The sequence below is a fragment of the Rhododendron vialii genome, chromosome 13a (assembly GCF_030253575.1).
Source record: "Rhododendron vialii isolate Sample 1 chromosome 13a, ASM3025357v1".
Classification (NCBI taxonomy): domain Eukaryota; kingdom Viridiplantae; phylum Streptophyta; class Magnoliopsida; order Ericales; family Ericaceae; genus Rhododendron; species Rhododendron vialii.
Genome location: NC_080569.1, coordinates 13,483,256 through 13,511,142, shown reverse-complemented (window position 1 = coordinate 13,511,142; position 27,887 = coordinate 13,483,256). Strand labels below are relative to the sequence as shown.

Sequence of the window (27,887 nt, the reverse complement as noted above, 5' to 3'; positions counted from 1 at the left end):
AATACGGGACTGCGAATAGTCGCCCCCATATCTTATTACTCCGTATAATATACTATAGACAAATAAAATGAAAAATCTCCAACCTTTTGACTATATGACAACATCTTTTCAATAAGTATTGAAAAATGGGTGCTTCTTTAAAAAGTTACGAGAAAGGTCAGAAAAACAATCAATTAAGCGAGTTTTTCTTCCTTTTCCAGAACACAAGTCCAAAAGAAAAAGAATTGAAAGAACTGCATGCAAGCAAACAGGCAAAGTTTGGAGAGTTCTATTTACGAAGTAACAAAAAAATAAAAAGTTCCGAGAGTTCAATGGTAAAGATGTGCATGATAAAGCAAAAAGATGCCAAAAAAACAAATAAAGAGAGGAAGCAATAGCAAAGCTGGAACAAACCCTACATGAACAAACACATCTCCAGCAACCAAAGGCAAGTTACCAATTACACTGGTCACAACTCACAAGTACTCCAACTACTACAAATAGCAACAACTAACAACTAAAAAAGAACAAGAAAAGATAAACATAAAGACCAGACAAACCTAATATCAGTTCACACCCATTCCCCCATCCTCTTGAGAAAGGTGGCTGGAGAGAGAGGCAACTCAAAACCACAATCGAGAACTAACGAGTAGAATGTTTGCAGGCATAATGTCCATTCCAGACCAAGAAGATGAGCCAATTATCATAGTTACTCTCAACCCTCCTCCAACAGATTATTCCAGCTCTGATTTGTCCCACAACTAATCCTTGGTAAGATATAATGCTAGACTTTAGCACTTGCGTGTACAAATTCATTGCATCAGAGCTATGGCTAATGCTAAAGACATCAAAAATTCTCTACCATGGTACCTAAGTCAAGTTTCCAGCACTAGGTACAATGAGAAACAACCATTTGATGGAGTACCTCACATAAACCAAACCAAACCGAGCCTTATATCCCAATCACTTGGGGTCGGCTACATAAATAATTTTCCTCTATTGAACTATGTCAAGGGCCACTTTGTTCACACAAACCCATTATACTCATCTTTGCGCACAACAACATCTAATGTCAATTTAGGTCTACCCCTCCCCGTAACATTGCTACCCAAAGCTATCCTATCTGCTCTCTAAACTACTACATCTCCTGGTCTACGGTAGACATGCCCAAACCACCTTAGTCTAGTTTCTCTCAACTTCACATCTCACGAACTGTTTATAAAAGAAAATTCAGAACACTTTGCATCCCATAAAATTTTTTTTTTTTTTGATAACCGGATGTCTGGGCAAGCGTACGCACCTCGACTAATTTCAGGGCCCTGAAGTTAACAACTAGGCAAACCTCCTGTGGCCACAAGGTACATTCCATAAAATAACCAGTTAAACAGAACCTAAAATTTTCAAAGCACCAAACAAAATTAGTTCCAAAAATCAAATATTCATATAGAATTTCAGAGAATGCCGTGGATATATCAGAACTGCAGAGTTAAGAAGCGCTGGATACATGACAACAACGCAACATAAAAACTCAGTTTCACTGCAACTGAACCACAAGATGACTCCAATAAGCCTTTGACGACACCAATTAAGTAAGAGTAGAGCAGAGTATACCACCATCAGGCAAAGAAAATTGATACATCCGAAAGGGAACCTCTTTCATATTCATTCCAAAAAATTGTCACAATAAAAAAAGGGACAGAAATCCACCTTAGCTCGAAGGCAATGATTTTTTCAAGCTCTCCCACTTGGTGGGCCCTTCCGGATCTCTTTCTACGAAATCTCTTAAAAATCGTGCCTCTGAACACACAAGGATCGTGCTCAAGGACAAAGTAGGTTTGGCTTTGCCTCTCCCCCTCAACCATGCACACATGGAAAACCTAAGATTGATTCTGCCCAAATCATAACCCAAGTACGAAGGAAATACCACAATTGATTCCAATGGGTAACCCAAACAATTTCTCAAACAATCAATCTTCTTTTCGAGTAAGTCTTTGCTCTGGTTTAGAACAGCTGGAGCATGTTTGATCATATTTGCTACAACATTGGGGTCCAAACCAGCTTGCACCAGACAATCAAATCTCTCCTGTAATTGATCACCTCTGCCACGGAACTTTTTCAGAGCTTTTGTCATCTCGTCTGAGTTTTCCACGTAACCTAACTTGAGCAAGAACGTAGTCTTCTCCACAAACCTACTTTGGTTTCCAGACCATAACTGTTCAATGCTGACAACATCTGATTTGGCAACCAAACTGAGAAACGTTAAAGGGTCTTCCTTTATCATAAGACATAAAGCGTCTCTCTCAACTTTCAATTTTTTCAAAATAGTTCTGGTTTGATTCAGAGAGACCGCACCCAGCGCCCGAATGTTATTAGCTACAATAGTTGCAATTCCTTCAGTTTCCATTCCTATCTCATACAGAAAACACACTGCTCGGCAAACATTCTTGGCACACTTAGCGGACAGAATTTGAGGGTTCTGCAAGAAGAAAGAGTAAATTTCACTCATCTTAAGATCCAATTTGAGCAACCCTCCAACTAAAATATAGAGTCTTTTGCTGGAACCTTCCAAAAGCAAACCAGGATTCGTTTTAAACAAACTCCCCATCTGTGTCCGACTATAACCCACTTCACCAAGAAAACCCATTGTCTCAAGCATTCTATTCCAATTGTAAGCGCTTTTGCAAGACAAGTACCCTCCAATCCAATCATTTCCAAATCCCCATGCTTTCAACTTTTCAAGAACCCCAATAAGTTCCTTGTTAACATTACCCACCAAAAGCGAAGGGCAACAACTAACCAGCTTAATAACCGTGGATTTGCTCAAGCCTAGTTCTTCATAAGCCCTAAGTTTCGAATCCAATATCCCATACTCATACCTGAATACCCCAATTGCTTCCTTGTATATCCTACCAATCTTACTTCGAGGAACCCCATAACCGCAAAGGACATGAAAGTTATCAAGCATGACTTGATCGTCGTTCAAAAACATCAAGCTCTGGGGAAGGAGGGATACAACCTCAGACGGGGTCAAACCCAAGCTCTCCAAAAAGGGTTCGAATTCATTAATGGGATTGTATCTGAGGAACCTGGTCAAAGCCTTAGACACATCTTGCTCATTCTCAACCTTGGAAAGCAAGTGCTCAAGGAAGAATGGTGAATTCTTGCTAACGTGTTCCGCATCCGTGCAGTGGAACCCTTGAGTACAATGCAAGTATTCGAAAAGAGCATCTTGCCCCTCTGACCTAGCAACTCGAGAAATCGGGTTGGTAGGTGTAAGAGAGAGAAGTGGCTGTGTTGACTCTACAACAGAGATTTTGGTATCATGGGTGGGCCTGGAACTGCCAAAGCACCTAATCCTCAAAGGTACTAAATTAGGGTTCTGCACAATACTGGGTTTCAAAGGGAAAACATCATGAGAGAGAATCAAGTGGCTGAGTTTGCAAATCAATTCAGACGCACAGACATAAGATTCCCTTTTACGGATTCTGAGTATCAACATGGAAAAACTACTGACACCGCAAATGTGAGTTTTCGACGCTAAAGCTCAAAATTCGATCATGGGTTTGTCGTATATCGTATCAAAGTAGATGAATTGAAATCAAAAACCCAGAAATGTTCTCAGGTTGAGTTTTGGGTTGACGTACCTTTGGGTTTTATGTGGACCTCTCTCACCCTTTTCCTTCTCTTTCTCTCAGATGATAAAAGGGGAAAACCCCTTGTAAGCATCTGCTTCTATGCGGAGCGTTTATTGGCAGAGAGCGATTGCCTACAAAACCCTAGAAGAAGGGTTTAAACGGAGTTTTTGGTCGATCTGTCCAGTTTTCAAAACATATATTCGACAAATGTCTATATTTTGAAATGTTTTATAAAAATAATTTATCGCAACTGCATTTTATGGAATTTGCGTGCCTAACAAAATCCCCGCAAGCCAGTAACATATTCTACAAATGCGTTTTTTATAAATTAAAGAAGAAGAAGAAGAAGGCATAACTCTTCAAGATGCGGCTTGATAAAGCTAGATAATAACCTTTTCCTTCCCTTGGTGTCGAATAAATGCGCATAATTTTGTGAGTTCCCTCTCAAGTTCTAAAAAATGATTTAAACCATGAGATATTCTTACAATAATTTTTTATGAATTTTTATAAAAAATTAGCTCAATCCGATATCTATAAGGGTTTCTTTAGCATTCGTAAAAATCATAAAAAAATATTATATGAATAGCTTGCGGTTTATATCATTTTTTGAGACCCGTAGGCCTCCAAAAATCAAATTGGATCCAATAAATAAAATACAGATAAAAGAAAAAAAGTGGGAAAATCACAATCCTTAAAAGAACCCTTTTTTTTTTTTTTTTTTTTTTTTTTATCTCGGCTTTAAAAACCCTTCAATACAATGATGACGTGGTGTGAGGTTAATTTAGCTGAAGTAATGGAGTCTCGAATAGAAGGATAGTTACAGAATTGTTGTTTAATGCGAGTAGGATTAGTTTAGAAGGCAGGGATCTTTAACGAACGAATCTCAGCAGACGCTTAGCTACCGAGAGCATCTCCAGTAGGAGATGTCAATTTCTACGTGGACATATTAACGGTAATAAGTGACACCAAAATTCAATCCAACCTAACAGTCTTTTTTGATGTCAAAATCTACGAGACTTTGAAAGGAATGACAAAATTGACAACCACTTTCCTCCATGCCAAATTTCAAAAAATGACCATTTGGATTAATATAAGAATTGACATGAAGGGTTGGAGAAGGATAACTTGATGTCAAATAAAAAAAATTGGTATAAGGGTTGAAAATGAAGGCTTTGATGTCAAATTGAAAATATCAAAATGCCACGTAAGGCTTCAAAAATAGTTTGACATTTTCAATATGAAGTCATGGGTTGGAGAGCATCTCCAATGGGAGATGTCAAATATGACGTGGACGGTGCAACGGTTACTTTTGGCATCAACTCATCTTCCAACCCATCCGCCTTCACTCATGTCAAAGCTGATGTGGCTTTGGCATGAACCTTCTGTATGCCAATTTTGACAACTACTATCTCCCATGCCAAATTTCAAAAAGTAACCTTTAAAAGGTAAAAAGCTATTGTTAGAAAATTTAAAACCTCTATGTACTACTCCCTCCGACCCAATTTGTTTGTTCAATTGTCGAAATACGTGTTTTTCAAAAATATACTTATATCTTACAATTTATAATGTTTTTTATGATTTTGAAAATTTTGTATAATAAAACTAATTGAGATCTATCAAACAAGATCCATATTGCATATTAAAAACATTACGAATTGAAAATTATAGCCAATTCTTTGAGAGGTCAAACGCTCTCAAAAAGGGGACAAACAAACCGGGACGGAGGGAGTCCTTGTTTGAGTTTTTTTTTGTTTAAATAAATAGAATTTGGCATAAGAATTGGAGATGAGGTTTTAATGTCAAATTTGAGATGTCAAAATGCTACATAAGCCTTCAAAAAAAAATTGACATCACCAATTTGACACCTCCTGTCTTAGATGCTCTAAGACATTGATAACTGATGCTTGGTTGTCACAGCTGATGCTTAGCTACTAGGAGTAATAAGTTTATAAGAAATTCAACTCGGTCCCGGCTTTAACGGGAGCGGCTTAGTGAAGAGAGCTGCTACACACACAGCAGATCTGTGCACAGATTGTGCACAGATTTTGTTGTGGAACCCACCACGGATTCCACAAAAATCATCCGAGCCGTGCATTAAATGTAAAACATTTTTTCAAGGGTTTCCGTAAAAAATAAGCTCAATCCGATATCTATAAGTGCTTCATCCAACCATCTAACTTTTCATTTAGATTTTCAGATAATGAAAAGTTATATGGTTGGATCGAGCTCTTATAGGTATCGGATTGAGCTTATTTTTTACGGGGGCCCTTGAAAAAATGTTTTACATTTAATAAACGGCTCAGATGATTTTTGTGGGACCCATGGTGAGCCCCACAATAAGATCTGTGCACAATCTGTGCATAGATTGCTGTGTGTGTAGACTTTCTGCTTAGTGAATGGTGAAATTAGGCCCCGTTCCAGAACGTAAAATAAGTACTTATTTTTTAAGAAGGTAATTTCAAGCTCAAAAATAATATGTTTACGCAAATAATTTTTTTTATTAATATGGATCTTGTTTAATTGATCTCATCAAGATCTTTAATACGGTGCAAAAAAAATTTAAAAAATATTTTTTATTTACATTATTTTTAAGTTTAAAAATGTGAAATAAACTGTTTATTTTTTAAGAAAATTTCTAGAACGGGGCCTTAGTCTTTTATGGATTCGTCAAAACGCACATAAGATAATCCGAACATTATGAATTAGGAGAAATTATTTATAACTCGTGCGTTGCTATAATCTATTAGCCGGCTTAGGACTAGAGGGTGACTTGTATGGTTTTTTTAGATTAAGAAGGTAAAGTGGAATGGGCGGGGGTTGTAATCAGTGATTAACCCATATATTTTTTCAAAAATGATATAGGTACCAACGGTTTCCGTAGGGAAACCATACCGACGGCCACCGGACGGTCGATCCGAGCCGTCCAAAAAATTTTAAAAAAAAACTGAGAGGCCCATCATAGGAATCAACGGCATCCAATGTGTGTAGAGTGCTTGATCTAAACACCTTAGTTTTCGTATATATATATGGTTTCCCTACACTAGGAGTCGGTACGTAAAGTAGGACTCATTTTTTGGCTTTCCTATTTCGTCAACCAACCCTGCAATGCGTACATCATTTGGTGTATTCCAAATATATTCCAAATATACACCTCATTGTATGTGACCCACATAGGGTCCCACAAAAATTATCAAAATCGCTAATTTTTTTAGAAGTCCCTATTAAAAAAATTAGCTTAGTCGAATATCGGTGAAAACTTTGATCAATTTTTTGCTCAATTTTTTGTCAACAAATTGGGTGCATAGTCGATCAAACCTTTACTGATATCTGACTGAGTTAATATTTTACGACGATCCTTTAAAAAAATATTTTAAATAAATAAAACGACTTTAATTATTTATGTAAGAGCCCAAATAGGTCCCACAAAATGGCGTGTGCGTTTGGTTACTGCAACCAAATGATGTACCATAGTTTTATTGTTCGTCAACCTCCACGATTCATCTCCCTCAAAAAAGAGAGAACAAGAGCTTGTTTTGCGCATACAGACGCAGAGAGAGATAGAGAGAGATGGGTGCGGTGACATTAGCGGTGTTGGGAGTAGTGGGGCTGGTACTGGGATGGATATCAATAGAGATCGCGTGCAAGCCCTGTCTCAAGAGAGGCCGTGAAGCCATAGATCGCAACCTCAATCCCGATTATGACCCTGACGACGATGACACCAATTCCATCAATGCCCCTCTCAATCCGAACCCCTCTACGACTGTTGATTCTGATCCAGTTTCAGCTTCAATTGCCATCAAAGCCGTCTGATCTTTTCAATTTCTGTGAGATATCCAATTTTGTTATGCTGTTTGTTTAACGAGGAGAAAATGGCAAAAGAAAAGAAACTGGTTTTCTTTTGGGTATATCGTTGATTTTGTTCTTTGTAGGGCGACTTTGTAACCCTTTTATTTTTTATTTTTTATTATTGGATTGGAAATATATGTGTGCAAAGAAAAAACAGGATTGTTTTTGGTATTCCTGAATTTGTTTTGCTTTGTTTGGAAAGAATATGTAGCTCTGATTCAATGATCAGAAACACATCTGGGAAGAGAAGCAAAGGTTCTTTTCTGGGCATACCCTGATTTTGTTGTTTGTTAATAAGTTGCTTTGATTTGGATCAGAAACATGAAGAATGTGTACATTGTCAATGTCGAGTATATATTCGCATATTCCGATTCCCAACAAAATTAATTTTATAGAAATTCTGGTGACATTGATTGGGGTGTGTTGTGGATACAGTCGCGGAGTTGCAGCTTTTGATCACAAAATATTTAGTAGTAAAACACCAATATTGGCGCAAAACTAGCAACTGAGAGAGAGAAAGAGAGAGAGATTAGCTTGGAGAGCCTAAAAACCGAGCCTTAAATTTGGAGGCAGAGGTTAACTCCCAGAATGGATCATCAACAGGTAAAGCAACAAGCAAGCAAAACATAGTTTTCACAATTTCTAAGTAACAGGTATCTATCTATATTATTCTCCTTTTCCACCATTTGGTTATCTATGTACCTACATATATAAAAGGGGAAATTACAGTAAGCCCCCTTCAACTATACCTCGGTAACGAGTTGCCCCCTTCATCGTTTGACTCGGACACTTAACCCCCTTCATCTTTTATCGCGTGACACTTAACCCCCGATATTTTATCTCGTGACACTTAACCCCCTTCATCTTTTATCGCGTGACACTTAACCCCCGATATTTTATCTCGTGACACTTAACCCCCTTCATCTTTTATCATGTGAGCAGTACATGACCATATTAATGACAGATCGTGCCCTTATAAATACATAAGTGTTCCAAATTTCAATCCGTTTGAACCCGGGAAAAGATTTTTGTTTTCTGATCATGTTATCCTAAATGGTCATACTTAAATTTTGACTCTAGGACTTTGGTTGACTAGTCCTAAGAAATTCGTAGAATCAAATATCTCTTAAGGCTAATCAACGAAAGCCATAAAGTCAAATACCTCTTTATACCATTTATATATTTAAAAATATGGTTAAAAAATTAAGTGTTCCAAATTTCAATCCGTTTGAAATGGTGGAAAGATTTTAGTTTTTTGATCATTTTATCCTAAATGGTTATAGTTAAATTTTGACTTTATGGCTTTAGTTGATTAGTCCTAAGAGATATTTGATTCTACGAATTTCTTAGGACTAGTCAACCAAAGTCCTAGAGTCAAAATTTAATTATGACCATTTAGGATAACATGATCAGAAAACAAAAATCTTTTCCCGGGTTCAAACGGATTGAAATTTGGAACACTTATGTATTTATAAGGGCACGATCTGTCATTAATATGGTCATGTACTGCTCACATGATAAAAGATGAAGGGGGTTAAGTGTCACGAGATAAAATATCGGGGGTTAAGTGTCACGCGATAAAAGATGAAGGGGGTTAAGTGTCACGAGATAAAATATCGGGGGTTAAGTGTCACGCGATAAAAGATGAAGGGGGTTAAGTGTCCGAGTCAAACGATGAAGGGGGCAACTCGTTACCGAGGTATAGTTGAAGGGGGCTTACTGTAATTTCCCCTATATAAAATTCTCTCTTGATCTTCGTGAATGCACATCGCAGCATCCTAGTGATATCTAATAGGGTTTTGGACTCTTGCAGTTCCAAAGCTAGTACTAATTACAAATTAAAAGCATGAATTAATGGTTAAACTTGTTGGTGGATATATGTTGATCAGATCATCAAGACCATCGATTTCATGATCAAGATGAGCCGCATCCAACGGACAAGAAATCTATGAATAATGGGACACCACCACCGGCTTCTTTACCAAATCCAAACTCCTTTCTGCTCTTATAACACCACTCTTCGTCCCTCTACTCGACTCCTCTCCAACGCCCTGCTCTTCCCTACTACTCCATCCATGTTAGTAGTATGTGTTGTTGAATCGGAGAGAGAGAGAGAGAGAGAGAGAGAGAGAGAGAGAGAGAGATATGATCTTAACGGAAGAGGATTGGGACAGTGGAAGGTTGGGCTGGTATCAAAACTTAATTAATATATCAATAAAGCTATGGGTACATGTGAAATGAAATGTAAATACTATATACATATGAGTTTTATGGGGCCCACCTTAGGTCCCCACAAAGATGATCCGAATGGCCTATTATTTTTAAAATATTTTTTTATAGAGCTTTGTAAACAATCAGCTCAATCCGATATCGGTAAGATTTTTTTCTTGAATTTTTTTTTTTTTTTTTTTTGGGGGGAGGGGAGGTAACTGCTTAGTTTTGTCCCTACAAATTTAGAAAAAAATTCTTATCAATATCGGGTTGTGCTGATTTTTTACAAGGCTCCATAAAAAATATTTTAAAAATAATGGACAGTTCGGATCATCTTTGTGGGACCCAAGGTGGGCCTCACAAAATTCATATGTACATGGTATATATATTTCATATGTACACATAGCAGCACTAACAACTAGTAAAGATTGAGGTACAGCAAAGGCTGACAGCACCCATGTACAGATGGTTTTTGCGCCCGTCAAATTCTGAAGCAAAGTTGTATAATTCGTAAACACCTTTACCGATATCGGATTGAGATGATTTTTTACAGGGATTGTAAACAATATGTTTTGAACAAAATGAGCGACTCCAATCATTTTTGTGGGATCCGAGAGGGGCGCAAAAACCATCTGTACTCCACTGCTGTACAACTTTTGCTGTACCATTAGCAGCTCTCACAACTTCAACAACTACAGAAGATCTAGTAAACAATGAAGCAGAAGATTAATCCCTCCGTCCCTTTTTTTGTGTCCAGTATTCCATTTTGGGCTGTCCCTTAATAAGTGTCCATTTTGTAAAGTTAGGGAGGTAAAAGTTGGTGTATTGTCTATTTTGTCCCTAAAAGTAGATTTTATTTTGAAAAGTTAGTGAGTAAAAGTGTAATGATGATGGGTAAGTAGGGAAAGTGGAGGAAAAAGTTGATGTGAAAAGTGTAATGATGATGTCTTTTTAATAAGTTGGAGTTACGAAGCATGACACTTAAAAAGGGACGGAGGGAGTAATATTTAACTTACCATTTGAAGATCACACTTTTATACTATTCATTAGTCTGTGCTAAACTTTTGCTTTTCCAATATTTTGAATCAGTTTTCGAATAAAACGCAACAGAAAGTGGTATCGTCTCGTTCGGCTCGGGAATTCTACGCATATCACCTCCAAATGAGACCGTTCATGAACTCTACAATCTTGCAATCAGGACGACTACAGCAACAATTCACAGTTGACATGTACGTGAAGATTGAAACCTCAAGACTTGATTACTTCAGAAATAAACAAGATGAGATAAGAGCTAATTATGCAAATAGTTCCCTAAACACTTTTTTAAGAGTGTTACCGACTCATATTCGAGCACCGGTATCATTCGAATATTTGCGAACCACAAGAGCAAAGTAATGAAACAGGGAAGCCACTGTAGCCCATGGATTATTAGAGGACGACCAAAGTATAGCATTACATTACGATCACAAAATCTTTTAAGCAAAATCTACCACTTCAACATCTACTATATATATGCTATAAAATTCCCATACCAACCATCAAATGCATCAGGCTTCCCCTGTGACCTTCTGCTGACGGTGCTGACAGGTACGAGCTTCTGAATCGTACTTCCCATTCTTTCCGGAGATTTTTTCTCGATGAAGCTTTACCTGACAACTATTACATCGCTACTGGAGTACACGATTTACATCAAGGATCGCATTGCAGCGCATACAGCGCTTCATGAGGTTTGGTTTTCACCTCATCCCACTGCATGAATATGTCCTTTTTCTTGATCTGCAGTCCTCTGCCTTCTTTCATTGTCAAAAGCACTCTTTCATTTTTATCAGCATCTTGATCTTGATCTGGAGGGAGCCTTGTGCACTCAATTTGCCCTTTTTTATCTTAATCTTGATCTCGACAAACTGCACCAAGGATGATGACATCAAAACCATACATCTGCAAGGCTTTCCCCAAGCCACAAAGCATCTCGTCGCACAAGAATTTTGGTGGTCCACCATCAAATGGCCGGTCGAGCGGGTTGCATATCATGTAAAGCCTCCTTTATCAACTTCGCCTTCTTCTTCTTCTTCTCTTCCTTCTCCAATTTGTTGCATATCATGGTCGAGCGGGTTGCATATCATGTAAAGCCTCCTTTACCACCGATTCCACCATTTTCTTCTTCTTTTTCTCCATCATTTTGCTCTCTCTCTCTCTCTCTCTCTCTCTCTCTCTCTCTCTCTCAAACCGGTCATTGATCAAGAGAATAAGAACCTCTGTCCCTTCCCCCCCATCTCTCGTCTTCTTCTACCCTTTCCTTATTTTTCTCTCTCTTCTCTTTTCCCTCTCTGTATCATTTTTTGCCTTGCTTGGTGTTTGGATCTACATGTTAGGAATTGCGCAGTCATGACTTTATTGAAAGGATGCAGACACATGGAGACGATTTGAGGGAGATTAGCACAAGAAAAAAGTTCTAGCCTTCACTTTGGGAAACAATTACTGTATGTAAAAATGGTGCACTAACCAACAACCACGTCAGAAGTCATAATCAAGTATCAACAACTTTCATATATATATTTTTTAAAAATTTAAAATTTGACACAAAAAAAAAAATGAAGTACAATTAAATAAATAGAACAACAATTGCAGCAAACACAATTTTTCAAAAATAATAGTCCCTCTCCCAAACCTAAATGATGCATTGTCCTCAATGTAGCAAAGAGGAATAAGTTATGAACAGTTCAGGAGGTTACCTCAAGCAAAGACCAATTTTCTTGTGTATTCTCTGTGATTGATTAGCTAGCGACCAAAAAAAACAAAAACGAGATAGAGAAGAAAAAAAAAATTAAATACTATTTGCAACTACATAGTAGAACAATCATGTCGTTTTCTTTTATTCTCTTCTTGTAATTTAGGATGTACGGATTTTTCCAACAAAAGTTATTTGACTCAATCGAAAGAAATATCGCAAATTGTTCAATCATGTGTCATGCACATAGCAAAACAAGGGGCGAGATCATCATACCATGGAAATGTATGCTTGAGTATCGTTGTGTCTATACAAAACGTAAGAGTTGGAAGTAAAATAGCAACTCCAAAAATAAGATCCCACTCAACTTCACCGTTCTCATCTTTATAATCATCAACTGCTGTTTCCCTTTCATTTTGATCACCATGACTAAGAATGACAATTGGCGCAACCTTTATTGGATCTAAAATTTCAATGCCATGATCAGGTAACGAAGTTTCCAAATCAACTTTAGGTGGCTCCATAACAGGTGTGAGCAGTGGTTGTCAAGAACGTAAGTATACTAATTACTCCTGAAATGCTGTTTTTGAGGCAGAATTGATTAATTCCTCCTTTTTTTGATCTGGACAAATTCATTGTTTAGCCATTTTAGCATTGAAACTTTATTTTTCTTCTTTCGGTGTATGGATAGAATTTCAACCGGAAATTGCATATTTTTCATACGACTACAATCTTGAGTCAGAATAGCCATAAACTCTTGGGGTATACAAGCAACTCAGTTGAGCCTAGAAGAGTCAAACTAAGCAGATGCTACCCAGTGACAGTGAGCTCCCTCGTCTGCTCCCCTGGGAATCCAGCAAGATGAGCATACCCGGTGCGGAGAGCAGCCTTTGTTCGGAGACACATAGGGTAATGAGATGTTTGTTGTCACTTGCCACAATTGGTCCTCTGACCTGCTGTGATTTTGCCATAAGACACGGAGGGGAACTTCACAGAACAACACGGAAGGTCCAGAGATTTTAGCTCATTCGTCATCAATCAAAATTCCTAGATAATTTCGAACCACCACCCCTGGATAACCGTTTTGCGCTGAGTCGCCTGCCAAGAAGCATCACAGATGATCTGAATCGAATTGGCCGGAGGAGGGGAACGCCACCGTCCGGACAACATTTCAAATGACTTAAATATATAATTTACAACTGAAACAGCATGTGTCCACAACAAAAATACAAAGCTGCGAGTAACTGTACAAAATCTGACATGGGATCGAGAAACATCAAACCTCTTGAAGAGCGATGCACTTTCCCACGTCATATACAAGATGGATGTGATTTGGAAAAAATAAAAATAAAACAAAGATGACTTAGGCAAGGTAGTTGTATATTTGAGGGTTGCTCTTGTCCCTCTCCAGATACTCTCTATCAATGAGGCTTTCAATTCTCTTCTTCAAATCAGCTGGTTTTATTGGAAACTTGAGCTGCCTCACCAAAACAAACACACATTTCAGCTACCACATCAGCAGTTCTGTTCTACTATTGCTAACAATAGAAAGCCTCAGACCCAGTTAGGTTGAATTTCCGGATTTCATACTAAAGTTTAATTTTCCAAACAGGAAAAAAAAACAATATTTTGGCTGACAACTTTTTTATTTGCTTTCTTTTAAAGGTAATTCATTTGTCAAAACCAATAAACAAAACTTTTTCCATGTTGTGAAATATTTCAGCTAAAAAAGAAATAAGAGTAACACATGGTAACATTAAAAAGATGTATCCAATTTTTGTTAAGGGGGATAATTAGAACTGATCCCTTTCCAGTGTATCACTCAGAAGTCAGCAATAACATTTTCTTGTCCACACCAATCGATGAGGGGACTTTGATAAGCACCATTACTTCTTTTCCAGCTTCTGAGAGATGAGAAGCCCAATGGATAACCACAAGAAACATGAAGTTTATAAAGCAGTTCTGGACTCTACCCATGTCAAACTATTTAATTTTTCTTTTTTTACTTGTTCAAAGACAAACAGAAAAGAAACAAAAAGAATTTGTATCACCTGCTGGAAGAGTTCAGTTATCAAAAGCGTGTGACTCAGAACCTTCCTTGTCTTCATTATCCGAACAATAGCAGCATCAACCTGCAAAATGAACAATGTGGAAAAGCAATGTAAATAATTTGCCTACTTGACAGTTTTAAACCTTCGATATAATTAACGGTTAAAAGAATATGCAGGGATTCGAACAGAATTTATAACCTGATACTGACGGTCTTGAAACACTCTTTCGGTCGTGCTAGTGTTCTCTTCCACTGTTTCTTTCATCTGAATAGCATTTACCTGTACCCCTCAAATCAAAGTAGCTTCAGTACTACTATCTCACCACAAACAAGAAAAGACCAAATTCCACCAGAACCTATGTAGTACATTGAACTTAAGTGACAAAATTGAAAAGTAGACAACATAAGGCAAAGAATTTGATTCCCCTCACTCTATACTTGTGCCCTTCATTGGTACTTGTTTTCATGAAAAGATCTCCATTAGTTTTCATAGAAAACAAAAAAAAGTTTCATAATCATCTAAAAAATGAACTAGGAAGTATAGAAAATTTTCTGAGATGCCCAGAATAATGAAAATGAACAAACATATGGGGACATGGGGAGTATGGCATTTCAGCTTTATTTGTAGTTGCCATTATATCTGGGACGTATACCACTGAATATACCTTTATACGGTAGAGAGGTGCCGTAAATTCTTCATTGAACAGAAATGAATCATCATCATCCACTTCTCTCCCTTTAGGCAACTGCACCAAACAATGTTCTTGAGAGAGAGAGAGAGAGAGAGAAACCAAATTTTCTAGACAGTGTACAGAAAAAAAAAAAAACAAATGTTTCCTGCATTAAACACCTACCTTCTGAAGGACACGAACTTTTCCACAGGCAAGGGATTGCAGAGTCCTTCTCAACTCCTTGTCCTCAATCCCAGTAGAATCTTTAATATCTTGGAAGCTAAGCTTTTGGGCATCATTAAACAGCATTAAAACAACAGTCTGCAGCACAATAACGGCAACAAAAGGACCATAAATAGTTGTAGTCGTGCACCAGTGCACGAGGCATCAACAGATCACGGAAAACAAGTAAACAAAATCAATCAACAAAATAACACAACCACCCAAGCACCAACCTGAAATAGAGACACTGCCAGCTCCTTTTTACCTTTTGGGTATTCTGCTTTCAAGACACAGTGACCTAATGAATTCTGCCACATTAATCGCCTCCCACTATACTTACTCAAGTAGAACTCCTTAAATATGTCCTGTAAAAACGCACAAAAGAGGACATATCAGGTCTGTAGACAATATAAAGTCAGCAAAATGAAACAGAAGCACTGTTTGGCAAGTGCCAAACCTGATACACATTGAGTTCATGAGGAAGCCGGATATCCATAGGGGGATATGTTGGCCAGTACCTGCGGCCCAATCAACGATATTCACTGTCAGATTCTTTCTGAAACTTGGATTGGAGGCACGATAATAATGCATGCCTGAAGAGTAAAACAAAATATACTGAATAAAAAACAGACCCTGTTGTTAAAACATGGACACTCAGCTCAATCCCGGAAGGGAGTTTTGTCCTGGCTTGGGAAGACTGCTTGAAAGACTCGTTTATCTCTTTCGACAGTTCAATGTCCTGTATAAACGTTCAAATATTAAAGAGAATATAGCATAAGGTCTTTTTAATCGACTTCCTATACTATGATATGCACTGTAGCTAAAACCACGCTGGACCAAACAAATAAAAGAGTTCTGGAATGGTGATGGCCTACAAACAAAAGACGTTCGTGTGTGAATAGACTTTTAATTGATAATGTATTTCCAGCTATAGTATATGGCATATACTGAATAAGTACAGGGTATACGAATTCAGATGCTTATATTCTTTAGAGCATTAACAATATTACAGATACTGCACCATATCATACACCACATTGCAAAAGATTGATAAAATAAAGATAGCTGACCTTAAGTTCTCAGTAAATGCACTTACCAGTTGCAAAACAAAATGATCCACGAAGCACACTGTGAAATGCAATACATTTGTACAAGTCTGCTATATCCTTCTACTAGTACCAGTGATCAGGAACAAGATGGGATATAAATGTTTGATCCTGGAGGATAGTATTGTTAGGATATATTAATCTTCATTTGTAGTTATCATTTAGAAGACCCTATGTAAGAAACTCTACAAGATGGAGTGATATTCTCGTGTACTGATGTGGATACCTTAACAAACTGTAGAAGTGGATTTCTAGGGTTCCTTGGGTGAGGATTCCTAAGGTTTTATCTCTTTGTTATTCTTCTTTTTAAATTGTCCTGCATCAGTTTGGTCTTAGAGCAAACATCGATCCTTATCGTTTGTTGATTTTCTCCCAGTCATTATTTACCTTCAGTCAAGAAAAAAACAGAGAGAGAGAGAGAGAGAGAGAGAGAGAGAGAGAGAGAGAGAGAGAGAGAGAGAGAGAGAGAAATCTGTGTCACAAAGAGAAAGAATGTATTTGTTCGACCCTCACAGCCATCAACTCAGATTCAGATCAGATTACATGACCAGCACCTGCACCGTTCACACTAACATCATTGTTACAGTCCCTCATCATCCCACCGCCGCCGCTGCAGACCACCATCGCAGGATGTTTCTGTTACAGTTTTCCCACACTCCAACCGTTTGCCTTGAAATACCCACACCATTACTTCTCCCACCAACACTATCCACCAGTTAATTCTAGGCCCAGTCTACTTAAATCCAGTCCATACAAGTCCAACAAACCCTGAACCAGTTTCTCATTTAACCCAGCCCAAACACAAAAATAATACTCCCTCCATACGATTTTCATTGTCCATTATTCTTTGCCTCTTTTATGTCTATTGCTTATATCTTTCAATGTAGATCTCGAAAAATATACGATATGGATCTTATTTGATACATTTTAATTTGTTCTATAATACAAAGTTGTCGAAATCATGAAAAACATTATCGATTGAAAAACATTCTCAATTGAAAGATATAGGCAATAGACACAAAAGAGACAAAAAGAATAATGAACAATGAAAATGGGACAGAGGAAGTAATTCTATTAAATATCCTGCACCTCAAATAGCAAACCTCAAGCATAATATTCTTCCGAACCAAATCAAACAAACAACAAAAGGCAGCAAATCAAAAGAAGTTTGAGAGGATTGCATATATTGGAACGCTTGGATTTCACATTTTCTGACCACTGAAATTGGAGAGCTTTGAGTTCATATTTTGATCTGGGGTGCACACATGGGCAGACCAACAAATACCCGGGGCTCAAATTTGATCCGCAAAGGTACTATTCTCCTTTTGAAATTCAGATTACTATCTTTATTCATTGGAATATTACTAAATTCTGCAAAGAGGTCCAACAATTTGTGCTTCTCATTTCCATGCGCCCTAATATGGATTCTATTTCCATAGAGCATCTTGCAAAGCTCATCAACCACCTCTCAAGTCTCAACTAAGGTTGAACGAAACAATTCTCAATTCTACGCTGAGTTAAGTAGGACCATGAGATACCTTAGACAGTCTCCTCCAATTGTTGTTGCTAACCACGTGGTCAATTATTTTCGAGGGTGCATTTCACTGACACCATTTGAGGTTTTGCTTAATGATAGATACCCCTTCACGTATGAGAAATGACTATAAACTTCCTATAGTTTCAATGTCCATTTCACCGACACCCAACTAACAACTCTTTGACCAACCACATGATGGAATTAGCCAAATGGCTTATATTGACAAAATTCACCCTTTTTGATAATAAAGTAACCAATAAAAGCTCAAAATTCTCAATCTTTTGGATCCAAAATTACTAAATTTGTCATTTCTAATCCAAACGGCCCTTTCACGATTAAAAACTAAAGGGCTACTAATAAATTCTACTCTTTTTCATCAAAACAGCTCTTCCAATGGAGGAAAAAAGAAGTTATTTTGATTCAAAATACGTGAGTTGATATTTCTTATTACCTTTTATTAAAGAGTGAATATTCAGATATGTCATTTTTGGCTCATTCCATCACGAGCATGGACCAACAATTGTCGAGTCTGGCATTACAACTGTGGGGAGCGAGTTTTCCTAGGAATGTGATTTCTGAGTCTGACATTAAAAGAGGTAATCTTACAATTGCGCCACACCCACAACCATACGAGATCACGTGGGAAATAATTCTATTGTTATGGTCTATGAGAGAAATTTAGGGTCAATTAACATGGGTAATTTGTATGCGGAAAATGTTTACTGTGACATCTTACCCATAGATGTTGGCCATGTCCTTCTGATAACTCATGGATGAATGATGTGCATGCAAGTGGCAGAAAAAGATTATCATATTTGGTGTAATAGTAGATCCAACTTGCTCAAGTGCCCAACGCCTAGTCTAAATGATAAAAACGCACAACCCAATTCTTCCACCCAGGGCCCCATTAAGCAAACACTCCCATTGTATGCCAACCTAACTCTGAGAAAGTCGTAGGTGCGACTAGTCCAACGCATGATCCACTGGCTAAGGAAGTTTTGATTTTCTACCTCAAGTGAATCACGTGGGTAAACATTGTCTCAATGAGACCTCAAAAGAACTACCTAACAATTTATGCTCAAGAGTGATGATGAGTTGTATTGCGAGGAAGAGGGACCTTTACCAACAAATAATCATTTAGTCTACGAACTATTCCTAGTCTCATTGGACAACCTGTCCATGAAACCAACCATCTTCTCCCATATGTTCACGCCAATGAACTTGTTTGTGCTTCCAATATATTGGACCTTAATGCAAATTTGCATGATTTTTCAATGAATTTGGGTATTGATATTGATTTTTCTGAGGAGAATTGTGTTTCTGGCCCAAAGTACTTTTAGCCCTCTCTTGCTCTCCACAGGAGTAAAGAAGAGCGTGCTTCTGTCTCCCACCACAACATAGATAGACGTTTCTTCACAGTACATGGGACACCTTTGGACTTTCATGAGTTGAACCACACTTCTAACTCGCCGGAGCTGAGTTCTTCTAAACAGGGGAGAATTGATAAGGAACAAGACGGGAAATATGTGGAGAATGTTTATCTCTTTAGTTGTTACCAGATTTAGTTGTTATTTATCTTTATTTGTAGTTATCATATAGAAGAGCCTATTTAAAGGACTCTGCAATATTCTTGGAAACTTCAATTTTTTCGAGTGTCGGCGTGGATGCCTTTACAACCCCTAGTAGCAATTTTCTACGGCTCCTTAGGTGCGGATTCCCGAGGTTTTATCTTTTTGTAAATTTTTTTTTTTAATCATAATGCATCAACCAGCGTAACCAACATTTTATGATCAAAAGCTCAAGAGGCATATCAATGAAACTTATGCATAAACGACTCTTTAAATTATATTAACTACCACTTGGCACAGGGAAGGCACTTATCAACAAGGAGCACACCTTAAACATTCCTTCAAGTTTATTGGTAAACTGGCTGCCACACTCGGTTTTCAACTGTAATTATGGAGCAGATTTGTAAGTATAACAATTTTTGACAAAATACGCAAGGGGGAAAGAAGGAAAAAAAGGGGGAGAAGAAAAGACAAGCATCCTTCACCTTCGAAATTATAGACTTCTCTGCGTCAATGGAAGCACTCTTTCCCAACAGTAGCCTTTTAGCAAGATCTTTCTTGTAGAATGCTTCGAACACATCCTTACCCTAATATAACGCAATCATCAAAAAGCATAATAACTACAAAGACAGCTGCCGATATAATGCAAGAGAAAAATCTACGGAAAAACAGATCCAAATTACCTGTATAAACCTGAACAAAACCAAGATCTTATCAAGTGTACCCTCTAATTCCTCTTCAGATGTACCCTTATTCCCAGCACGAAGTTTTTCGTCCAAAAACTTTGCAATCAGTTCAGCAGGCCGGTTCTATAACAGATTACAAGTCACAACAATCTATTCTTAGTTTCGAATATAGTTTCAAATAGGAGTAAGTCAGAAGCAATTGCAAATAAGTTTATTAGTCCAACAATTTGTATAACTTGTAGATGTGGCACTGCAGATTTGTGATTGCAAAATAGCTATCCAGTTTGCCAATCATGCAGTGCCAAACCACATCGACATCTTGTACAAGTTGACGTAAAATGTAAGTTGAACACATCAATGGGTTAATAGACTAACCCATTGTAAGTTGATTTGTTAGTGTCTTCCAAGTAACGAGAATGTAGATCCAGCAAAACATATATAGTCAATAAAAACTGTTATATCATTACTCTATTTGGAGGACTGCTATTTTGCTAAAGAACTACACAATCTTGCGGGTCAACATGATGATGGAATGTTGAGGGCCTGTATGCACTCCAGTTGGAATAGTGCCGTATATGTGTAAGCCGTAGCTCCTTAATTAACAAAGGTTACATCACATCACAAAGCATCATAGAAATTGTTCTGATATTAAAAGGTCTAGATCATATTTCATGAGCAACAGGGAAGGGTAGAAAGAGTGTTTGGTTTTGAAAACCGAACAATATATGGAGCCAGCTCATGGAGAATGGGCGTCAGGCTTAATTCATTAGCCTAATACATGACCTTGAAAAGCTTGCTTTTGAATCGCATTCAATCTGTTCATGTATAGCTTGGTTGAAGTGCGTTAGGTAGAGACATGGATGTTGTTTGAAGAAAATAAATTAGACATTAACAACCCTTTGATGTGACCCGTAGGATCCAAGTGGGGTGGCTCAAGTGGAGGAGCGCTATTGGTGTACTATGTGATAAGAGGGTATCCACAAAATTGAAGGAAAAATTCTATGGAACTGCCATCAAACCAGCGATACTTTAAGGGACAGAATATTGGCCTATTAAGAAACAACAAGTGAGCAAGATGAGTGTAGCAGAAATGAGAATGTTGAGGTGGATGTGTGGTAAGACTAGACGAGACAGGATTAGAAATGAAACAGTTTGTGAGATGGTAGGTGTAGCACCTATAGAGGAGAGGTTGTTAGAAAATAGGCTAAGGTGGTTTGGGCATGTTTACCGTAGACCAGGAGATACAGTAGTTAAGAGAGCGGATATGATAGCTTTGGGTAGCAATGCTACGGGGAGGGATAGACCTAAATTGACATTAGATGTTGTGGTGCGCAAAGATATGAGTATAATTGGTTTGTGTAAACAAGTGGCCCTTGACAGAGCTCAATGGAGGAAAAAGATTCATGTAGCCGACCCCAAGTGATTGGGATATAAGGCTCAGTTTGGTTTGCTTTGGTATTAACCCTTTGATATTTTTGGGTAGACTGGGTTCCCCTCCTACCAAAAACAGAGCACAAGGGATAATAGGGACTCCATTGGACAACTTTATGTGCAAGCCTTTTCTTCTATGGGATACGCTAGCCACCACCCAAGGGCTGGCAGATAACCCGGATAAAAGTAACAAAAAAGGTACTGAAATGTGTGAAAAGTGTATCGGTAGTTGTAAAAATGCCTCAGGGTAAGTGGAAGGTGCACTGAGTTGCCCACTAGGCAGTGGTTAGCTAGACCCGTATTCTATTAGTTAACAATGACATTCACAGTACTGACCTGTCGGAGATTTATGAGATGCTCAAATGCATCCTTAATAGTGTTGCAAAATGCTTCATTCTTAGCGAAGCTTTCTTCCCATATGGTATCAAGAGATCCCTTAAATTCTAAGAGGGAGGAAACCATATCTTTGTCTTTCTCCTCATCCATGACAATACCCTGCCCAGTTTTCCGAATGTACGAGCTAATAGCCAGCCTTAATGATTCAAGGGCATTAACCCTGAAAAATAGCGAGTACATCCTCTGAAGATCGTCAATGCGATTCGCATCCATTAGCATCATGAAACCCTGCACAGTTCAGGAAGACCAAAAGCGACTAAGAAATCTGGCAATCAATGACTGAACAAGGAACTGAAAATCAGAACCATAGTTTGGATAGTAAGGATTTGGAAATCAAGGCATTTTTTGGTCAATTTCAACGGAAATGTAAGAAATTTAGTCATAGGTTGCTTGTGAAACTAAAGTAGGAGAGGAATTGGAAGTAGTTTATTGGGATGATTGTATACCTACAATCCCAAACAGCAATGTTCTAAAAGTCCCTAGCGCAAGTCAGCCGGTAGACCACCTTCGAGCGATTAATCGGATAAATCGGCAATTAATCGGTGCATATTAATTAGTAATTGGGGATTAATCGCTAGTCAGGCCTAATCAGATAGGCCCCACCAACGATTAGTTACTGATTAATTCCTTGTTTTAGAACACTAAACAGGAAGGATTTCATGTCACTCCTAGTAGCTAGTTAGTTTAAGTCCATCATACTAGAGCTTTCAAACTCAATATCAAAATCCCTACGTCAAACAACCATAATTAAATTTGAGCAATTCTTATCAAATAAGATTCAAATCCTTCACTTCAAACCCATAGCCATGCAACTGACCAATAATCTGTGCCGATCAAAATCCTGACCAATAATCTCACCTTATCAATAATTGCAGATATATGGCACTCAAGGAGTTGTCTTTCAGCAGCAGCTATCACTGGTTTTCTTGTACTTTCATCCAAACAGAGCAAGCATCTTTCATTTTCTTCATGCAACCTTACCTGTAAGCAAAGATTACCATCAAGTCTTCTGAAGCTACTCCAAAGCGTAGAACAGAAAGTAAATACCAAGCTGAATCTACAACTTCAGCTTTGGAATCTTAAAGTAATCTAAAAATGGAGCAAAAAGGAGAGAGAATGTAAAATAAGGTAAGACATATAGTACTCATGGTCACTGTAGTCCTTAGAAGAGAGAAAAAACAAAACCAATCAGGAAAAATAACCACCCCCCCCCCCCCCCAAAAAAAAAAAAAAAAAAAAAGCTGACCTCCACATGCTTCAAGTAGTCTGAAACATCAGATTGCTGCATGTATTTGACACCTTCAGCAGCGTAAAATTCAGATGTGCGGTCAAGGAATGGCTTTTCAAAGCTCTCTGAGTAAATGCCTAGAGCAGTAAACATCTTCAAGAGATGGTTAAGGAGGGCTCTATCAACTGCTTCACCTAATCTGAAGGACCACAAGAAGAATGCTGCTGGTTATGAAAGGGGGAAAAAAAAAAGAGAGCTTACACTGTAAAAGGGATGCTTTGATCTTAGTATATCCATGGTGGTTATAGTTTCTACAGTCCAAACTTGGCAAGTTGTTACCACAATGAAAATGTATTTAAATATTTTATTATAGATGACAAATGTAAAGGCACGTTTATACGTAATGAATTAAGAATAAACACATAAAAGAGCACAAATCTAGACTTCCTGAATAGTTTATGTAAACTTGTCAATAACAATAATTTACGTTAATGAATTGCACTTTGATTTACTACATCACACAAATTATAATTTGTAAGTGCACATGCATATCCCACCATGATAAGAGCACAGACCTAGCCTGAAAGAGTGCACAGGAAATCGTGTATCTATATTATAAAACAAAGCTGTTTCTATTGAAAATCTATATTATAAAACAAAGCTGTTTCTATTGAAAATGTCTAGGCATATAAATGAGATCAACCTCCAACCGTTATATCACTTCATGTTAAATTTATAGCAATTGGATCATTTTTTTTAAAGATACAGAGAATATTCTTCTAATAAATCTATCCCTCTATATCCTCACTTTTTAGGCAAAGTGTCTTAATATAAAATAATGTTGCCTTATATGATCAAATAGGAAAATATCTAAAAACGGTAACTGACGCTTTATGGAGATTACAACTATCCCGTAGAGCAGTTGGGTAGTACAGGCAATTTATTTAAATTGAGACTCTGAATCTATGACACACTTCGAAGTGCCTTTAGGCACGGGCATCCGCTAGTATAGTTACATAATATGATGATGTCATACTACTCTTTTGCCAATTCGTGTGGCAACCACAATGATCAGATATTATTAAAGATAGGTTAGTTGTTCCGTCTATTGGTGTTCAAAAGAGTAACCTTTCTTCCTGAAAAATGGATACAAGAAATCTTGAGCAATAGTCAAGGAATTCTAAAGGAGACAATAAATTACCTTTCACTCTCTATCATTTTTAGAAGGCCAAATACAGTTTTGTGCTCAACTTCTGCAGCTAGAGAGAGATGTTTACGGAAAAGCTGCAAGCCCATGTCCCACAACGAACAAACATTTGGGGTTTGCTTCACATAGGTTCTGTCAAGATACAGGGCAATACCACGAATCATCAACATCTGGTCGCAAAAGTCTTGCCAGCATTTCCCAACTAGTGTTAGGAAAACCACCAGATCTTCACTTTGGCCAACCAAAGACTCTAGTGCAGCCGATGTGTGTATTTCACACTCCTTTTCAATCCGTTGATAGAGACTTCCCCCCAATTTATGCAAGCAAAGATCATTAACAGCCTAATGACCATACAAATGTTTAATCCATATCATAAGGAGCAGTTGTATCCAAGTAAAGGAAAAATGATGTGTAGAACTTGCCTGATAAAGCTTCTCCAAGTCACAAGGATCTGGTTGCTTCAAGAATATGGCACTTATAGCGGACTTCAGTGATGTCCATGTCTTATCCTCAAAATTTGTGGGCAGTGTTGGTTTAGCTTCAAAGATAGAGACATAGAGTAAGACAATTTATCATCAGTAAGGAGGTAAAGACATTATTTGGAAAATGTAAGCCATTTCTTTGATGAAAGAAGTCTACTTTCAGAAGGTATAGAAGTTAAAAGTAATGATTTCCCAACAAGTCTAGTTTCAGGATGGGCAGGAACTTGTCCCTCAATTAGTTGAAAGACATAATAATTCTTGGACCTTCGGCAAAAGAAGAAAGAAAATCAATTTCAGTGCATGAAGCCTTAGAGAATTGTTCTTGGGTAATCAAGCAAAAGCATACATTTTACTTTCAAGTCCTAGATTTTTCTTATAGTTTTCAAAAACCTTCACGTTATTGATTGTTTTACCTACCAACCTCATTTGTGGGAGCCGCGAGATACATAGAACGGAGTGTTGCACTTTGTGGAGGCTGTTTAATCACATTAGAACTTGTCCCATATTGACTCATTATCACCTCCAAAATTAGTATCCGAGCTTCGCAAGCTCTTCACTCAATGTCAATTTGTTTGAATTGGATGCTTTAACAAATCAGAAGGACAAACATTAAGAAGCTTGCATGGATCTTCAGAGTTATGTATACCAGGCGGGGTAGAAATACCTTTCATTTGTACTCCATTAACTTCTTGATCCCATACATAACAATAAGTAGTTGGTGGGTCGTTGTCGTTAAAGCATCCAACTCCAAACCAATTGGCAAGAAGTGGAGAGGCCCCCTAGGCTCATATACTAAGTTTGGAGGTTATATTTAACCAATGTAGGACAAACTCCAACACTCCCCCGCACGTGCGACCCCTGACTCGCACGTGGAGAGGTAAACAAAGGATCAACAACGGTGCACTTATGGCACAAACAAGGGGGAACAAATTCTCCAAAACCCTAGCTCCGATACCATGTTAAAGCATCCAACTCAAAACCCAAGCTCATATACTAGGTTTGGAGCTTATATTTAACCAATGTGGGACAAACTCCAACAGTCGCCTCTATCCCGGGAGATATTTGATCTCACATTGTTTCCACTTTCCACTTAAAAACCCTTGATCCAATGTGACTTCATGTTTTTCCTGGGTTGATTGTTGACCCTTGTTCACTGATCGAAGTAACTAAGGGATTGATAATATTAACCAGGATCATTTGTGGAAGATTTGTATATCCACTGCCCTCTAAGCTAAATCCGCACTGACTCTGATATTTCAGTACTGATTGGAATTTCTTTGTTTTCTTTGATGGTTTGCCCTACCATAATCATGTTTGTCCCTTGGGCAATCCAGCCGTGTCTGTCAATGTTTCTGGTCAAATATACACTGAATTACTCAGAAATATGATCATTGACTCAATGGTGTTTAGAAGCAAAACACCAATTACATGGCATTCTCAAGCACTTAATAATTATAGCCCAAAAGGCTTGTTTGATTGGTTTCATTAGCCACTGGATTGGACTACAAATCTCGTAGAATTATCGTTTTTTAATTTAAATGACATAATTGGTTGAGAGATTAATAATCCATTGCACTACCAATCCAACAGAGTATGGACACACAATATGGTATTTGGTATTAGCAACCCCTCACTATTAGGCCGGTAGACTACTCGTCCTTACTGGTCTGACCAATCAAAACGAACTTTGAAGGAATCCATAACCAAATCGTCTAGATAATGATACGTACACAGATTGCAAAATCAAAGCAATGCTAAGTTGCTAAGTAATACTGCATCCAATTGAACAATAGGAACACACAATTCACGGCAAAAATGTTCATTAAACTACTCAATCTCAGGCTAATCCCACTAACAATACCTAATTTACCTCAAACCCAACAACCAAAACCTTAAAAAAAAAAATTAATTAAAACATATTGTGATATTGTTCAAGTCATGCAAAACGAAAGCAATGCTAAATACGACGTCACTGATGGAATCAAAAGTACTGCTACGGACACAGACAGTAAACCACTCAATCTCAGCTTATACCCGGGAGGGGGAAAAAAAAAACCCTAGCTAACCACACTAAGACAAACAATCAGCTGATAAGAGCAAAGACGCATGACGAATCAAACCAGAAAACAGTCATTAAAACACTAATGAAGAGGTAAAAAAAGAACCTTTGAGGAGCTTGATGACGAGCTTCTTGGCAGGATGAGGCGGCGTGGCCTTCTTGCGGGACAAATTGGAGGTGACGCCGCCGCCGCCGCCAGAGGAATGGGCGACCACGTCGTAATTAGGGTTGGTGGGATCGTCTTCGATGGTGGTGGGGGAAGGAGGGTCGTCGAAGCGGAAGGGGATGCCGTTTTTGTTGCGGTCGAGGGAAGAGGCGACGGCCTCGGACTTGGCCTTTTTCATCGCCGCCGGGAGATAGCTGGTGGTGGTGTGGGCAGGGCGCTTGTTGTTGGTGGTGGTGTTGTCGTTGGTTTGAGACATAGAAAGTAATCAACAGCTCATTGCGATAGAGACGGCCCCCCAATACGAAGAAGGGGATGAGGAGGACTAATAAAGCTCGATCCAGAGAGAGAGATCTTTCACCCCAGTTTTACAGCCGGTTATGGTAAATTATAGCAGTGACTCAGTGAGGGACTTCCACTGTAGGGGACATAAGTTTCCTTCGGCTCACGACCTTCCGCCAACGTTACGCACATGTGAGAATTCGTGTTACAAGTACTGTATGGTTCCCTCTTGTCAAAAAAAAAAAAGTACTGTATGGTTCCCACGATACTGTGGGCTTATGGAGGGGCCTGTGGGCTGTGGCGATGTCCAAGGGCATAGGCATATACGGGAGCAGATCTCCCTGAGTCCCTTACCCTAATGGTTATCCAGTGCCCCACGTATTTACTCCTATTTGGGAGA

The 27,887-nt window shown here is 38.2% G+C and overlaps 3 protein-coding genes and 1 long non-coding RNA gene across 4 annotated transcripts; 2 read left to right on the top strand and 2 right to left on the bottom strand.

The window, feature by feature from the left end:
* Positions 1–1,397: 1,397 nt before the first annotated feature.
* Positions 1,398–3,997, bottom strand: LOC131312662 (transcription termination factor MTEF18, mitochondrial-like). The gene has a single exon (XM_058340578.1). It carries the CDS (start codon positions 3,476–3,478, stop codon positions 1,688–1,690), a length of 1,791 nt encoding a protein of 596 aa, XP_058196561.1. The 5' UTR covers positions 3,479–3,997; the 3' UTR covers positions 1,398–1,687.
* Positions 3,998–7,087: 3,090 nt separating this feature from the next.
* LOC131312661 (outer envelope membrane protein 7-like) lies at positions 7,088–7,801 on the top strand. The gene has a single exon (XM_058340577.1). The coding sequence runs from the start codon at positions 7,182–7,184 to the stop codon at positions 7,422–7,424; it is 243 nt and encodes an 80-aa protein (XP_058196560.1). The 5' UTR covers positions 7,088–7,181; the 3' UTR covers positions 7,425–7,801.
* Positions 7,802–13,522: 5,721 nt separating this feature from the next.
* LOC131312659 (cullin-4-like) lies at positions 13,523–27,672 on the bottom strand. Its single transcript, XM_058340576.1, has 17 exons — positions 27,149–27,672; positions 24,924–25,039; positions 24,496–24,842; positions 23,313–23,493; positions 22,925–23,047; positions 22,007–22,294; positions 20,237–20,362; positions 20,039–20,140; positions 19,882–19,935; positions 15,975–16,081; positions 15,800–15,860; positions 15,576–15,707; positions 15,304–15,441; positions 15,115–15,195; positions 14,649–14,729; positions 14,451–14,531; positions 13,523–13,876 (listed from the first exon to the last, which is right to left on the bottom strand). The coding sequence occupies exons 1-17, from the start codon at positions 27,462–27,464 to the stop codon at positions 13,763–13,765; spliced, it is 2,448 nt and encodes an 815-aa protein (XP_058196559.1). The 5' UTR covers positions 27,465–27,672; the 3' UTR covers positions 13,523–13,762.
* Positions 16,088–19,829, top strand: LOC131312660 (uncharacterized). The gene is made up of 3 exons (XR_009195937.1): positions 16,088–16,840; positions 16,903–19,511; positions 19,585–19,829. It is a non-coding gene; the product is annotated as an uncharacterized LOC131312660 (long non-coding RNA).
* Positions 27,673–27,887: the final 215 nt, after the last annotated feature.

Excerpts from the sequence above, each read along its gene's own strand:
- LOC131312662 (XM_058340578.1), bottom strand. The coding sequence starts at position 3,478 with ATGTTGATACTCAGAATCCGTAAAAGGGAATCTTATGTCTGTGCGTCT.
- LOC131312661 (XM_058340577.1), top strand. The coding sequence starts at position 7,182 with ATGGGTGCGGTGACATTAGCGGTGTTGGGAGTAGTGGGGCTGGTACTG.
- LOC131312659 (XM_058340576.1), bottom strand. The coding sequence starts at position 27,464 with ATGTCTCAAACCAACGACAACACCACCACCAACAACAAGCGCCCTGCC. Across the intron at positions 15,442-15,575 it reads TGGCAGTGTCTCTATTTCAG|ACTGTTGTTTTAATGCTGTT; the intron begins GTTGGTGCTTGG and ends ATTGTGCTGCAG. Across the intron at positions 14,532-14,648 it reads TTCAAGACCGTCAGTATCAG|GTTGATGCTGCTATTGTTCG; the intron begins GTTATAAATTCT and ends TTCATTTTGCAG.